This window comes from Eretmochelys imbricata, chromosome 21 (assembly GCF_965152235.1).
Source record: "Eretmochelys imbricata isolate rEreImb1 chromosome 21, rEreImb1.hap1, whole genome shotgun sequence".
Lineage (NCBI taxonomy): Eukaryota > Metazoa > Chordata > Testudines > Cheloniidae > Eretmochelys > Eretmochelys imbricata.
This window is the reverse complement of record NC_135592.1, coordinates 18,737,310-18,752,589: the sequence shown is the minus strand read 5'-3', so window position 1 is coordinate 18,752,589 and position 15,280 is coordinate 18,737,310. Positions and strand designations below refer to the sequence as shown.

Sequence of the window (15,280 nt, the reverse complement as noted above, 5' to 3'; positions counted from 1 at the left end):
AAACCTGTCATTAGTAAAACCAGTAAGTATTAGAAACGGTAATACTGACTATAGTACTCAAAATAAAAATTGATGTAGGAATCTCCACTTTTAAAAAATATTAAATCAAATTTTGCAGTTCTCCATATTGCACGCTAACACTAAACCCTTTCTGCTCCACAGATCAGCTAATAAAAATGCTACAGAATTGGTATTGCACCAACTGAAACATTACACACAATTCAAGGCAAAACCTATAAAGAAAGAGGAACTAATATGTATAATGATACCGTTTAAAACCCAGGGAATAAATGAAAAGTAACATGCCGGGAGATCACTGCCATTTTCTGTATTCTGAGAACAAAATGATCAAGGGTCATCCAAGCCTCAGTTAAAAAAAATCTCATGTCAGACCCAATTCCTTTAAATTATGCAATACAAGGCTATCTTAGACACAGGTGTATCTAAGGATGTATTATATAATGAGAAATAGCATGTAGTCGTATAATTACTATACCATAATGCCTACAAACAAGAGTAAAGTTAATGTGTTTTCAATTTTTACTTTTATGTTTTCTGATTTTGTGTTTAATTGGGCATCTTTAATATTCTACTGACACTGCTTTTTGCATGAATATAGACAACTCAAAAGTTTTACACTAAGCTGGGGGGAGAGGTAGATATGCTGGAGGGTAGGGATAGGGTCCAGAGTGACCTAGACTAACTGGAGGATTGAGCCAAAAGAAATCTGTTGAGGTTCAGCAAGGACAAGTGCAGAAGAATCCCATGCACTTCTACAGGCTGGTGACCGACTGGCTAAGTGGCAGCTCTGCGGAAAAGGACCTGGGGATTACAGTGGACGAGAAGCTGGATATGAGCCAGCAGTGTGCCCTTGTTGCCAAGAAGGCCAATGGCATTTTGGGATGTATATGTAGGGGCGTTGCCAGCAGATCGAGGAAAGCGATTATTCCCCTCTATTCGGCACTGGTGAGGCCACATCTGGAGTACTGCACCCAGTTTTGGGCCCCCTACTAAAGAAAGGATGTGGACAAATTGGAGAGAGTTCAGCGGAGGGCAACGAAAATGATCAGGGGGTGGGGGCACATGACTTATGAGGAGAGGCTGAGGGAACTGGGCTTGCTTAGTCTGCAGAAGAGAAGAACATAAGAACGGCCATACTGGGTCAAAGATCCATCAAGCCCAGTATCCTGTCCTTTGACAGTGGCCAATGGCAGGTGCCCCAAAGGGAATGAACAGACAGGTTATCATCAAGTGATCCATGCCCTGTCACCCGATCCCAGCTTCTGGCAAACAGAGGCTAGGGACACCATTCCTGCCCATCCTGGCTAATAGCCATTGATGGACCTATCTTCCATGAATCTATCTAGCTCCCTTTTGAACCCCGTTATAGTATTGGCCTTCACAACACCCTCTGACAAGGAGTTCCAGAAGTTGACAGTCCGTTGCATGAAAAAATACTTTCTTGTGTTTGTTTTAAAACTACTACCTACTAATTTATTTGGTGGCCCCTTGTTCTTGTATTATGAGGAGTAAATAACACTTCCTTATTTACTTTCTCTATACCACTCATGATCTTATAGACCTCTATCATATCCCCCCTTTGTCGCCTCTTTTCCAAGCTGAAAAGTCCCAGTCTTATTACTCTCTCCTCTTATGGAAGCCGTTCTATACCCCTAATCATTTTTGTTGCCCTTTTCTGAACCTGTTCCAATTCCAATATATCTTTTTTGAGATGGGGTGACCACATCTGCACGCAGTATTCAAGGTATGGGCATACCATGGATTTATATGTAGGCAATATGATATTTTCCACCTTATCATCTATCCCTTTTTGATGATTCCCAACATTCTGTTCAGCTTTTTGACTGCTGCTGCACATTGAGTGGATGATTTCAGAGAACTATCCACAATGACTCCAAGATCACAGAATCATAAAATATCAGGGTTGGAAGGGACCTCAGGAGGTCATCTAGTCCAACCCCCTGCTCAAAGCAGGTCCAATCCCCAACTAAATCATCTCAGCCAGGGCTTTGTCAAGCCTGACCTTAAAAACTTCTAGGGAAAGAGATTCCACCACCTCCCTAGGTAACGCATTCCACTGTTTCACCACCCTCCTAGTGAAAAAGTTTTTCCTAATATCCAACCTAAACCTCCTCTTCTGCAACTTGAGACCATTACTCCTTGTTCTGTCATCAGCTACCACTGAGAACAGTCTAGAGCCATCCTCTTCGGAACCCCCATTCAGGTAGTTGAAAGCAGCTATCAAATCCCCCCTCATTCTTCTCTTACACAGACTAAACAATCCCAGTTCCCTCAGCCTCTCCTCATAACTCATGTGTTCCAGACCCCTAACCATTTTTTTTGCCCTCCGCTGGACTCTTTCCAATTTTTCCACATCCTTCTTGTAGTGTGGGGCCCAAAACTGGACACAGTACTCCAAATGAGACCTCACCAATGTTGAACAGAGGGGAACGATCACGTCCCTCGATCTGCTGGCAACGCCCCTACATATACATCCCAAAATACCATTGGCCTTCTTGGCAACAAGGGCACACTGTTGACTCATATCCAGCTTCTCGTCCACTCTCACCCCTAGGTCCTTTTCTGCCGAACTGCTGCCCAGCCATTCGGTCCCTTGTCTGTAGCGGTGCATGGGATTCTTCCGTCCTAAGTGCAGGACTCTGCACTTGTCCTTGTTGAACCTCATCAGATTTCTTTTGGCCCAATCCTCCAATTTGTCTAGGGCCCTCTGTATCCTATCCCTACCCTCCAGTGTATCCACCTCTCTTCCCAGTTTAGTGTCTTCTGCAAACTTGCTGAGGGTGCAATCCACACCATCCTCCAGATCATTTATGAAGATATTGAACAAAACCGGCCCGAGGACCGACCCTTGGGGCACTCCACTTGATACCTTTCTCAGATCTCTTTCTTGAGAGGAACAGCTAATTTAGACCCCATCATTGTATATGTATAGTTAGGATTATGTTTTCCAATGTGTATTACTTCGCATTTATCAACATTAAATTTCATCTGCCATTTTGTTGCCCAGTCACCCAGTTTTCAGAGATCCTTTTGTAGCTCTTCATAATCTGCCTGAGACTTAATTATCTTGAGCAGTTTTGTTTCATCTGCAAATTTTGCCACCTCACTGTTTACCTCTTTTTCCAGATCGTTTATGAATATGTTAAATAGGACTGGGCCCAGTGCAGATTCCTGGGGGACACCACTATTTACCTCTCTCCATTCTGAAAACTGACCATTTATTCCTACCCTTTGTTTCCTGTCTTTTAACCAGTTACCAATCCATGAAAGAACCTTCCCTCTTATCCCATGACTCTCTACTCCGGGGGACTGAGTCATCTATCTGCCACCCTGACCAGGAAAACCGAGAAGTCTGCTGCTTGCCGGGGGCTAAGATTTGCGATGTGACGGAGAGACTGCCGAGACTCATCAAGCCCTCGGATCGCTACCCCTTCCTGCTTCTCCACGTGGGCACCAATGATACTGCCAAGAATGACCTTGAGCGGATCACTGTGGACTACGTGGCTCTGGGAAGAAGGATAAAGGAGTTGGAGGCGCAGGTGGTGTTCTCGTCCATCCTCCCCGTAGAAGGAAAAGGCCTGGGTAGGGACCGTCGAATCGTGGAAGTCAACGAATGGCTACGTAGGTGGTGTTGGAGAGAAGGCTTTGGATTCTTTGACCATGGGATGGTGTTCCATGAAGGAGGAGTGCTGGGCAGAGATGGGCTCCACCTTACGAAGAGAGGGAAGAGCATCTTTGCAGGCAGGCTGGCTAACCTAGTGAGGAGGGCTTTAAACTAGGTTCACCGGGGGAAGGAGACCAAAGCCCTGAGGTAAGTGGGAAAGCGGGATGCCGGGAGGAAGCACAGGCAGGAATGTCTGTGAGGGGAGGGCTCCTGCCTCATACTGAGAATGAGGGGCGATCAGCAGGTTATCTCAAGTGCTTATATAGGAATGCACAAAGCCTTGGAAACAAGCAGGGAGAACTGGAGGTCCTGGTGATGTCAAGGAATTATGACGTGATTGGAATAACAGAGACTTGGTGGGATAACTCACATGACTGGAGTACTGTCATGGATGGTTATAAACTGTTCAGGAAGGATAGGCAGGGCAGAAAAGGTGGGGGAGTAGCACTGTATGTAAGGCAGCAGTATGACTGCTCAGAGCTCCGGTACGAAACTGTAGAAAAACCTGAGTGTCTCTGGATTAAGTTTAGAAGTGTGAGCAACAGGAGTGATGTAGTGGTGGGAGTCTGCTATAGACCACCGGACCAGGGGGATGAGGTGGATGAGGCTTTCTTCCGGCAGCTCGCAGAAACTACTAGATCGCACGCCCTGGTTCTCATGAGTGACTTTAATTTTCCTGATATCTGCTGGGAGAGCAGTACAGCAGTGCATAGACAATCCAGGAAGTTTTTGGAAAGTGTAGGGGACAATTTCCTGGTGCAAGTGCTAGAGGAGCTAACTGGGGGGGGAGCTTTTCTTGACCTGCTGCTCACAAATCGGGAAGAATTAGTAGGGGAAGCAAAAGTGGATGGGAATCTGGGAGGCAGTGACCATGAGTTGGTTGAGTTCAGGATCCTGACACAGGGAAGAAAGGTAAGCAGCAGGATACGGACCCTGGACTTCAGGAAAGCAGACTTCGACTCCCTCAGGGAACGGATCGGTAGGATCCCCTGGGGGACTAACATGAAGGGGAAAGGAGTCCAGGAGAGCTGGCTGTATTTCAAGGAATCCCTGTTGAGGTTACAGGGACAAACCATCCCGATGTGTCGAAAGAATAGTAAGTATGACAGGCGACCAGCTTGGCTTAACGGTGAAATCCTAGCAGATCCTAAGCATAAAAAAGAAGCTTACAAGAAGTGGAAGGTTGGACATATGACCAGGGAAGAGTATAAAAATATTGCTCGGGCATGTAGGAATGAAATTAAGAGGGCCAAATCGCACCTGGAGCTGCAGCTAGCGAGAGATGTTAAGAGTAACAAGAAGGGTTTCTTCAGGTATGTTGGCAACAAGAAAGCCAAGGAAAGTGTGGGCCCCTTAATGAATGAGGGAGGCAACCTAGTGACGGAGGATGTGGAAAAAGCTAATGTACTCAATGCTTTTTTTGCCTCTGTCTTCACGAACAAGGTCAGCTCCCAGACTGCTGTGCTGGGCATCACAACATGGGGAATAGATGGCCAGCCCTCGGTGGAGAAAGAGGTGGTTAGGGACTATTTAGAAAAACTGGAACTGCACAAGTCCATGGGGCCGGATGAGTTGCATCCGAGAGTGCTAAAGGAACTGGTGGCTGTGATTGCAGAGACATTGGCCATTATCTTTGAAAACTTGTGGCGAATGGGGGAAGTCCCGGATGACTGGAAAAAGGCTAATGTAGTGCCAATCTTTAAAAAAGGGAAGAAGGAGGATCCTGGGAACTACAGGCCAGTAAGCCTCACTTCAGTCCCCGGAAAAATCATGGAGCAGGTCCTCAAAGAATCAATCCTGAAGCACTTACATGAGAGGAAAGTGATCAGGAACAGTCAGCATGGATTCGCCAAGGGAAGGTCATGCCTGACTAATCTAATTGCCTTCTATGATGAGATTACTGGTTCTGTGGATGAAGGGAAAGCAGTGGATGTATTGTATCTTGATTTTAGCAAAGCGTTTGACACGGTCTCCCACAGTATTCTTGTCAGCAAGTTAAGGAAGTATGGGCTGGATGAATGCACTATAAGGTGGGTAGAAAGTTGGCTAGATTGTCGGGCTCAACGGGTAGTGATCAATGGCTCCATGTCTAGTTGGCAGCCGGTGTCAAGTGGAGTGCCCCAGGGGTCGGTCCTGGGGCCGGTTTTGTTCAATATCTTCATAAATGATCTGGAGGATGGTGTGGATTGCACCCTCAGCAAATTTGCGGATGATACTAAACTGGGAGGAGTGGTAGATACGCTGGAAGGCAAGGATAGGATACAGAGGGACCTAGACAAATTGGAGGATTGGGCCAAAAGAAATCTGATGAGGTTCAATAAGGATAAGTGCAGGGTCCTGCACTTAGGACGGAAGAATCCAATGCACAGCTACAGACTAGGGACCGAATGGCTAGGCAGCAGTTCGGCAGAAAAGGACCTAGGGGTGACAGTGAACGAGAAGCTGGATATGAGCCAGCAGTGTGTCCTTGTTGCCAAGAAGGCCAATGGCATTTTGGGATGTATAAGTAGGGGCACAGCGAGCAGATAGAGGGACGTGATCGTTCCCCTCTATTCGACATTGGTGAGGCCTCATCTGGAGTACTGTGTCCAGTTTTGGGCCCCACACTACAAGAAGGATGTGGATAAATTGGAGAGAGTCCAGCAAAGGGCAACAAAAATGATTAGGGGTCTGGAACACATGAGTTATGAGGAGAGGCTGAGGGAATTGGGATTGTTTAGTCTGCAGAAGAGAAGAATGAGGGGGGATTTGATAGCTGCTTTCAACTACCTGGGAGGTATTTCCAGGGAGGATGGTTCTAGACTATTCTCAGTGGTGGAAGAGGACAGGACAAGGAGTAATGGTCTCAAGTTGCAGGGGGGGAGGTTTAGGTTGGATATTAGGAAAACTTTTTCACTCGGAGGGTGGTGAAACCCTGGAATGCGTTGCCTAGGGAGGTGGTGGAATCTCCTTCCTTAGAAGTTTTTGAGGTCAGGCTTGACAAAGCCCTGGCTGGGATGATTTAATTGGGTATAGGTCCTGCTTTTGAGCAGGGGGTTGGACTAGATGACCTCCTGAGGTCCCTTCCAACCCTGATATTCTATGATTCTATGACTGCTTATTTTGCTTAAGAGCCTTTGGTGAGGGACTTTGTCAAAGGCTTTCTAAAAATCTAAATACACTATATCCACTGGATCTCCTTTGTCCACATGCTTGTTGAAGAAGAGTAAGGGGGGATTTGATAGAAGCATACAACTACCTGAAAGGGGGGGGTTCCAAAGAGGATGGAGCTCGGCTGTTCTCAGTGGTGGCAGATGACAGAACAAGGAGCAATGGTCTCAAGTTGCAGTTGGGGAGATCTAGATTGGATATTAGGAAACACTGTTTTACTAGGAGTGTGGTGAAACACTGGAATGGGTTAAATAAGGAGGTGGTAGAATCTCCATCCTTAGAGGTTTTTAAGGCCCAGCTTTACAAAGCCCTGGCTGGGATGATTTAGTTGGGGTTGGACTAGATGACCTCCTGAGGTCTCTTCCAACACTAATCTTCCATGATTCTACTGCTTAATGAACCCAAATATCTTCAACAGTAGCTAGTCTTTCCAAGCTCCCCTATTCTCAAATTCACAGCCAGTTCTTCTTTGCTAGTAAGTACTGCACCTAGGAACATATAAACAGAGGAATTGCTTTCCAATAAGAAGTTTATAGTGGTCCGTCTAGTCCAGTATCTTCTCTTAGAGGGGCCTGCACCAGATGCTTCAGGAGAACGTGCAAGAAACCCCATTTGCTTATCATGGATTAACATCCTTACTGGGGAAGTTTCTTCCTAACCCTTATCAGTTAGTGGCTGGTTCATGCCATGGAACATGAGGATTTATTATTTTCTATGTCAAGTGTTAGCTCCTATAAACATCTTTTTTGGATCTTTTAAAAAAAAGTGCCAATGAAGAAAGTTTGAGTTTTACAAGTATCAATAATGACAGTGCCTTCTAAGGAAATTTTGTTCACTCTGTACTGACAGTATAACAGTTTTTTGGGGAAGGAGCTATAAAAAGTATAATTCAATATTAATGTTATTAATTTAAATAAAGATTCTTTGTTCTATATCATGGAAGCAAAAGGTAGATTAAAAGGAGAAAGAGGAATAATTAAACAGTGCACTCTTTACCTCACTATCTGGACTAGGCTGGATAACTTCCCAGGTCTGAGAGTCCACATCGTAGCAGTGAAGTTCATTTGGCAATGTGTTATCTGCAGCACCACCAAACACATAGAGGTGGCGATCAAAGGCAACCATGGTGTGACCGTATCTTCGCTGTGGCGGAGGAGGGGAGCCCCGAAGTAAGTGTTCAGTAGGAATTCGTGTCCAACTGAGACACAAGACATGAAACAAAGAGTAAATCTTTTACAACTCCTTTCTTCAAAATGAGTTTTGAAAATTAACTGTCTCAAAATCCCCAAAGGATTCTATCAATTAGAGATGGAGAACACATATTACAATATACCCTAACCAAACCCTACCCCCACTATTTAAATAAAATCAGTATTTTGGTAAGGGATCACAGTTTCTTAACATAATATGATGAATATTATTTGCAATCACCAATTCAGCTTTTTATTATACTTGCAGTCAGGCAGAGCCCAACTCTAGCAGACATCAGGACAAGATACAAGACTTGCACACTTCATTTAATGTTTGGATGACTGGTTGGTTTATGCTGTATTTTGTTTCATTACTGTGGTGGTTTTCATAGATTCCTAGATTTTATGTCCCATTATGATCATGTAGTCTGACCTCCTGCATAATACAGGCCTGAGAACCTCACCCAGTCATTTCTGCATCAAATAAATAACTTCTATTTGAGCAACAGCACATCTGGCTAGTGTATCTTCCTTACATGCTCAGGGTCAAACTGGTCATCATGTTTGGGGCTGGGAAGGAATTGTCCCCCAGCTGAGATTGGCAGGAACCTTGGGGTTTTTTTGATCTCTGCAGCATGGAATGTGGATTCCTCTTGGGATCATCTGAGCTTATCTCACTTAATCAATTCCCTGCCATTGCAGGAGCTCTGGGCACTGGGGACACCTCGGTATCTCTTGCTCTCTGTCTGTGGCACACAATAGTTTACCCTCCAGAGGACTGAAATGCTTAAGCCTAATTAAAGTATTTGGGCTTAATATAGGGGTATCTGGGTGAAACTGAACAGCCTGTGATATTCAGGAGGTCACACTAGATGATTTAATTATTCTTTCTGGCCTTAAACTCTCAGAAACTATGAAACTAAAACAATACCCAGTCCTTTCTCTCCCCAACAAAAAGGCCATCAGTAACTGTGGCAATACTTGTAGCAGCAGTAGTTAAGCTACAGTGGCTGCTTTTTTGTTCCCCACTTTTATCTCTTTCAGAATTGTAGACCAAATTTTTCAAAACTGAGTAGTGGTTTTGGGTGCCTCAGTTTTTGGGTGCCAAACCTGATCTTTCTCAAGGGGCCAGGTTTTCAGAGGGCAGGTACTTAACACTGCCTGCTAATCAGAACCCTCAAAGATGTCTCAAGTTGGGAATCCAAAAACTGGGGCACTCAATTGCTAGTCAGATTTCAAAATTGTGGCTTGGCCTACTGTCTCTCTATTAAAAAAAGAAAAGGAGGACTTGTGGCACCTTAGAGACTAACAAATTTATTTGAGCATAAGCTTTCGTGAGCTACATCGATGCATCCGACGAAGTGAGCTGTTGCTCACGAAAGCTTATGTTCAAATGAATTTGTTAGTCTCTAAGGTGCCACAAGTACTCCTTTTCTTTTTGTGAATACAGAGTAACATGGCTGCTACTCTGAAACCTGTCTCTCTATTGTGGTTCCAGACCAGTACTTTTAAAACTTCTTTCATTATACCACACTCAGATTTTTAATATTTAATAATTATCCAACTCCCAACCTAACTAACTGGACTGTGAGATCAAAAGTTTGAAATAAAAACGTTCCCACAAAAGCTGGAATCCACTGTTTGAAAGTGCATATGTGTGTACATGTGCAGGGATTCAGGGTCAGACTGCTGCCCCCCAAGAGCTGACTAGACATTTGCTTTTCATAGTTATCTCATTTCCTTGAACTGTAGATTCATGCTGTTCCCCCTGTTAGACACATATGGTATGAAATTCCTATGAGCACTCCACATGGTGACAATGTCTAAGAAAGCAGGAGCTTTCAATTGCTGAATGAGGAAACCATGTGCACTCTTGATATTTTCCTATTGTTTGGGGCCAAATGTAACACAGCATCTGAAAAGGCACTAGTCAAGATTTTCTAAATTGGGAGCTTGAAGTTACATTCCTAAATCCTTATACAGACACTTAAATTATCTGATTTTCAAAGATGTTGATCATCTACAACTCCCATTGACTTCAAAGGGAATTGAGGCTGCTCAGCACCTCTGAAAATCAGCCCCCTTCTAATTAGACACCTAGGTATGGACTGAGGAGCCAATCATTACACATCCAGATCTGAAAATTGTGCCCACTGCCTATTATTTCAAATGAATCAATATGAGTTTCTGTTCTTCTGTAGAAAAAATTGTCTCTATCTAGCCAAAGCATATCGTCAAGCTATTGTGTTATTGCTAACATATTATCCAAATATCAGCCTAATTAAACCTCAACTAAAAATCAAAAAAATTAGAAATGAGAAAGAACTGCCTTTCTTAGTTATGAAATACAAACTGTTCCTTCTTCAATATCGTTCATTATGTACTTTCTTCACCCTGAACAACAGAAATAATACATGTATTTTACTTGAATCAAATGTTAGAACTTACATTTTTTCCTTGAATTCAAACTGAAAGAGATTATTGGTGATCTTTGCTCCACTCTGGCCAGAAAACACAAACATCTTGTCTTTGCAAACAGCCACAGGAAAATTACAGCAGGAAGGAGGGATCTCACCACTCTGTTCAATCTAAAAAGTAGCAAAATCCACACTAAATTATATATTTTTCAAACTCCATTGTAAGACTGTTTGTATATGCACATTGAAGGATTAACACAACCCTACTGATTTCCTTTGGTGAAGAGAAACCATGTAGTGTGTGAACATAAATCATGTTTCCAGCTGACGATGACACACAGATTATAAATTTGGTTGAAGTGTGTAGACAGAGCCTTATTCACTTAATAGTGTATCCCCATTTTACAGATGGGAAATCCAGGCACAGAGGTTTGCTCAAGGGTAACACAAAAAGTCTATAGGAAAGGTGGGAACTGAACCCACATTTAAGCCCTAGCCTAGTACCTTAACCCTAAAAACATCCTTCCTCTGGTAAAGAGTGTAATTTAGGAAGAAATACTAATTAGGTGATAGTGATTGTACGAGTAATTATTTTATGAATAAGATAGGATTAAAAACAAGAGATCAAGCAAGTACCCATGCGTACAACAGGACTACTGGCTAGCAAGATACCGAGTACCCAGGTCTACTGGCTAGCAAGAGCTCGAGTTCAGAGAGACCACTCCGTTCTCAGGAAAGCATGCAACTTTTTTCAGTTCATTCCAACCCTGTGAAAGACTAACAACTAGGTGACAGGTTTCAAGCAAATCAGGTGGTGATACTTTCTGTAAGATTTAAACCTCATGCAAGCACAATTGTAGTTGTGACACCATTTGCCAAACGTCAGTTGGGACCTTTAAAGGGATGACTAAGAAAAATGTGTGAGCGACAACTGATCAGCACAGAAATATAATAATTCCACCTCCAGATGTTCAAGATTCCTTAAAACAAGATGGACAAACATGAAGAATGCCTGACATTCATTCCTCCACTCCTCTGATAACTTTCTTGACATTAAAAATTGAAGTTCTCGTTTAATTAAATTTGAAAATGAATACAATTATTACAGTAGTCTATGTTATTTGTTTTGATACTGAAGTCAATTTACACCATGTACCAAACCACAGCTCACTTTGAGGAGAACAGACATGCTCATGAGACAGAGAAGCAACAAACGAGGAAAGAAAGGGCACAACAGTCCAGCCAACAACTATGTCTCCTCCAAGATAACACCTGTCACTTCTGTGGAAAAATCTGCAGGGGACAAATTAGGCTCCTCAGCCACTTAAAAACCCACCAGTGACCCCCACCACCTTGGCAAACATCATCCTTGCATCGAGGGATAGCTAAAGAATGTCAATTTATCTTATGCTGTCTCCACATTTCCCAGTTTTCAGTGTGCTGCAGCTTTTGTACTTGGCAATACAATTCATAGACGTTATCAGAGAAAATATGGATGTTTTGGCAAGTGGGTAAAGCAGGGGTGGGCAAACTTTTTGGCCCGACGGCCACATCGGGGTGTGAAACTATGTGGAGGGCTGGGTAGGGAAGGCTGTGCCTCCCCAAGCAGCCTGGCCTTTGCCTCCTATCTGCCCCCTCCCACTTCCCACCCACTGACTGCTCCCCTCAGAACCCCCCCATCCAATCCCCACCCTGCTCCTTGTCCCCTGACCGCCTCCTCCCAGGACCCCCGCCCCAACCTCCCCCCGGGACCTCACCCCCATCTAACCCCCCCTGCTCCCTGTCCCCTGACGACCCCCCTCCACTGAACCTCCAGCCCATCCAACCGCCCCCTGTCCCCTGACTGCCCCCGGGACCCCATGCCCCTTTACCAACCCCTTGGCCCCCTTACTATGCTGCTCAGTACAGCATGTCTGGGAGCCGTGCTGCCCAGCCGGAGCCTGAGACGCTGTCGCACTGCTCTGCATGAGCCCGCAGCCCAGAGCACTGCCTGCGCAGCGGTGTCACTATGGGGGACGGAGAACAGCGGGGGAGGGGCCGGGGCCCGCCTCCCAGGCCAGGAGCCAGGCAAGATGGTGCCGTGGGCCGGATGTGGTCTGCGGACCGTAGTTTCCCACCTCTGGGGTAGGGGAAGTGGGGCGTTTAGCATCTGAAGAAATATGTTAGGCTGTTTGAAATTATACAATCAGATTCACACTGTGCCACAGTGACAGACACATTTATGATCTTGTCATGAATATAAAGGGAAGGGTAACCACCTTTCTGTATACAGTGCTATAAAATCCCTCCTGGCCAGAGGCAAAGTCCTTTTACCTGTAAAGAGTTAAGAAGCTCAGGTAACCTGGTTGGCACCTGACCCAAAATGACCAATGAGGGGACAAGATACTTTCAAATCTGGAGTTGGGGGGAGGGGGGGGGGGAGAGGCTTTTGTCTGTCTGTGTGATACCTTTGCCGGGAACAGATCAAGGATGCAAGCCCTCCAACTCCTGTAAAGTTAGTAAGTAATCTAGCTAGAAAATGCGTTAGGTTTTCTTTGTTTTGGCTTATGAAATTTGCCGTGCTGGAGGAAATGTGTATTCCTGTTTTTGTGTCTTTTTGTAACTTAAGGTTTTGCCTAGAGGGATTCTCTATGTTTTGAATCTGATTGCCTGTAAGATTATCTTCCATTCTGATCTTACAGAGTTGTTCTCTTATCTTTTTTTGTTCTTCTAATAAAGTTCTGTTTTTAAAGAATCTGATTGGGTTTTTTGGGTCTTAAAAATCCAAGGCTGGTTTGTGCTCATCTTGTTTATTCTCAAGCCTCCCCAGGAAAGGGGGTGTAAGGGTTTGGGGGGATGTTTTGGGGAAATAGGAACTCCAAGTGGTTCTTTCCCTGATTGTTTGTTAAATCACTTGGTGGTGGCAGCATTCAACTAATCCAAGGGCAAAGACTTTGTGTCTTGGGGAAGTTTTAACCTAAGCTGGTAGAAATAAGCTTAGGGGGTCTTTCTTGCGGGTCCCCACATCTGTACCCTAGAGTTCAGAGTGGGGAAGGAACCCTGACAGATCTCCAGATTGGTTATGGTAACATACCTTATCTTAGAATGAAATTAACAACTTTGAAAAACAACAAACGATTCAGAACACAGCTACCTGCAAACTCAAGCTAAAGACAGCATATGTCCCAAGTTCTCTACTCTCTTCACAGACCTTCCATTAAATACCCCATGCAGGATGGGGGAAGGAGAAAGATGTTGAGATTCTGTGTTATGTGTTATCATTTCTGAGTGCCCAAAACTGTGGTAGGCACCTCACAGAAACAAGTACAGACAGTCTCTGCCCAGAAAACATTAAATATAAAGAACACAAGAACATAAAAACAGCCCCACTGTGTCAGACCAATGGTCCATCTAGCTCAGTATCCTGTTTTCTGACAGTGGCCAATACCAGGTGCTTCAGAGGGAATGAACAGAAAGACAATCATCAAGTGATCCATTCCCTATTGTCCACTCCCAGCTTCTGGCAAACAGAGGCTAGGAACACTCAGAGCATGGGGTTGCATCAAGCTTCAACTTGACACAAGTGAGAGTCAAAAAATAGATAAAAAAGAAGAGGGGAGACAAGACAAAGGACAGGGGAGTCAATGGCAAAATCATTCAGGGCACAGTCCTAGGCACAGCAGTAATAGAAATAATACATAATAATAATAGGGTTGTGTACACATTGTGATACAGCATGGCCAGAAGGCAGCTGGAGAGTGATATAGGAGAGATATGTAAGTCCCAGGATGAGGAGAAGCCTTTTTCCCTGTAGAGGGAAGAAAGGTTGCTATAGATTAATTAAAAGCACCTGAAGCCAATTAGAGCACCTGAAGCTAGTCACCTGGTAAAAACCCCCTGCTTCAATCAGCCAGGGGAAGGAGTTGGAGCAGAGAGCAGTTTGGAGGAGTTGGAGCAGTGCTGTGGCTAGCTAGAAGACCAAGATCCTAGGTAAACAGATACCTGGCTTGTGTAGAGAGAGAGAGGGCAGGAAGCCCCACAAGCTGAAGAGCAGGAGAGGGAAGTAGCCCAGGGGAAGGAAGCACTAGTTCAAGTGGTTTACCACCATCCCTAGGGCCCCTGGGCTGGGACCCAGAATAGAGGGCGGGCCCGGGTCCCACCCTCTCCACTACCCTTCTCTGGGTTACTAGTGGGACAGTAGATACCCTAGTTCAGGGGCAGGAAACTGCACCCTGAACCCCCCACCCCCCAAGAAGAGGAAGAGCTGGACCCATCATATTCGTACCGGCAATTTGCCACATGTGGTGTCAGGAGTGGGATCTCCGCGCTGGGGACTTAAACCAGGGTTAACCAAAACCATACCATTCCCCAAGATGGACGATGTGGCCAAGGCTCTAATACAAGCCACTGTGGCCCAGCAGGAGGCTACCCGAATCCAAGCAACCGCCCAACAGGAGGCGATTCGCGTGCAGCAGGAGACCAATCAGCTGCTGATGAATCAGGCTGCCCAGGACCAAGCTCTACTACAGGAGCTGGCAAACCAGATGAAGGCCCTTATGGAGTGGAACCACAATTGCAACGGAACCCGGACTATATGGGCCAGTCACTGCCTACAGAAAATGACACGTGAGGATGATGTAGAGGTGTACCTCCTGGCATTTGAGAGAACAGCCCTGTGGGAGGACTGGCCCCGAGATCAGCAGTCTGGAATCCTCGCCCTGTTCCTGTGTGGAGAGGCCTAGGAAGTCTACTACGATATGGCTGCAGAGACTGCGGAGGATTACCCCCAGCTGAAGGCAGAGATCCTGGCCAGATCAGGAGTAACCATAGCGTTGCGA

The 15,280-nt window shown here is 45.1% G+C and overlaps 1 protein-coding gene across 12 annotated transcripts in view; it reads right to left on the bottom strand.

Annotated features, from left to right (window-relative positions):
- Nucleotides 1-15,280, bottom strand: part of LZTR1 (leucine zipper like post translational regulator 1) — a 317,240-nt gene that overhangs the window by 188,802 nt on the left and 113,158 nt on the right. For all 12 annotated transcript variants that reach the window (XR_013348515.1, XM_077839232.1, XM_077839229.1 and 9 more), the window contains 2 exons: nucleotides 10,495-10,634; nucleotides 7,853-8,054 (listed from right to left, as the gene is read on the bottom strand). Coding sequence is in view for 11 of the 12 variants with exons in the window: in XM_077839232.1 (XP_077695358.1) it covers nucleotides 7,853-8,054; nucleotides 10,495-10,634 (342 nt within the window). In the remaining variant the exon portion in view is untranslated. The remainder of the gene's footprint in view (nucleotides 1-7,852; nucleotides 8,055-10,494; nucleotides 10,635-15,280) is intronic.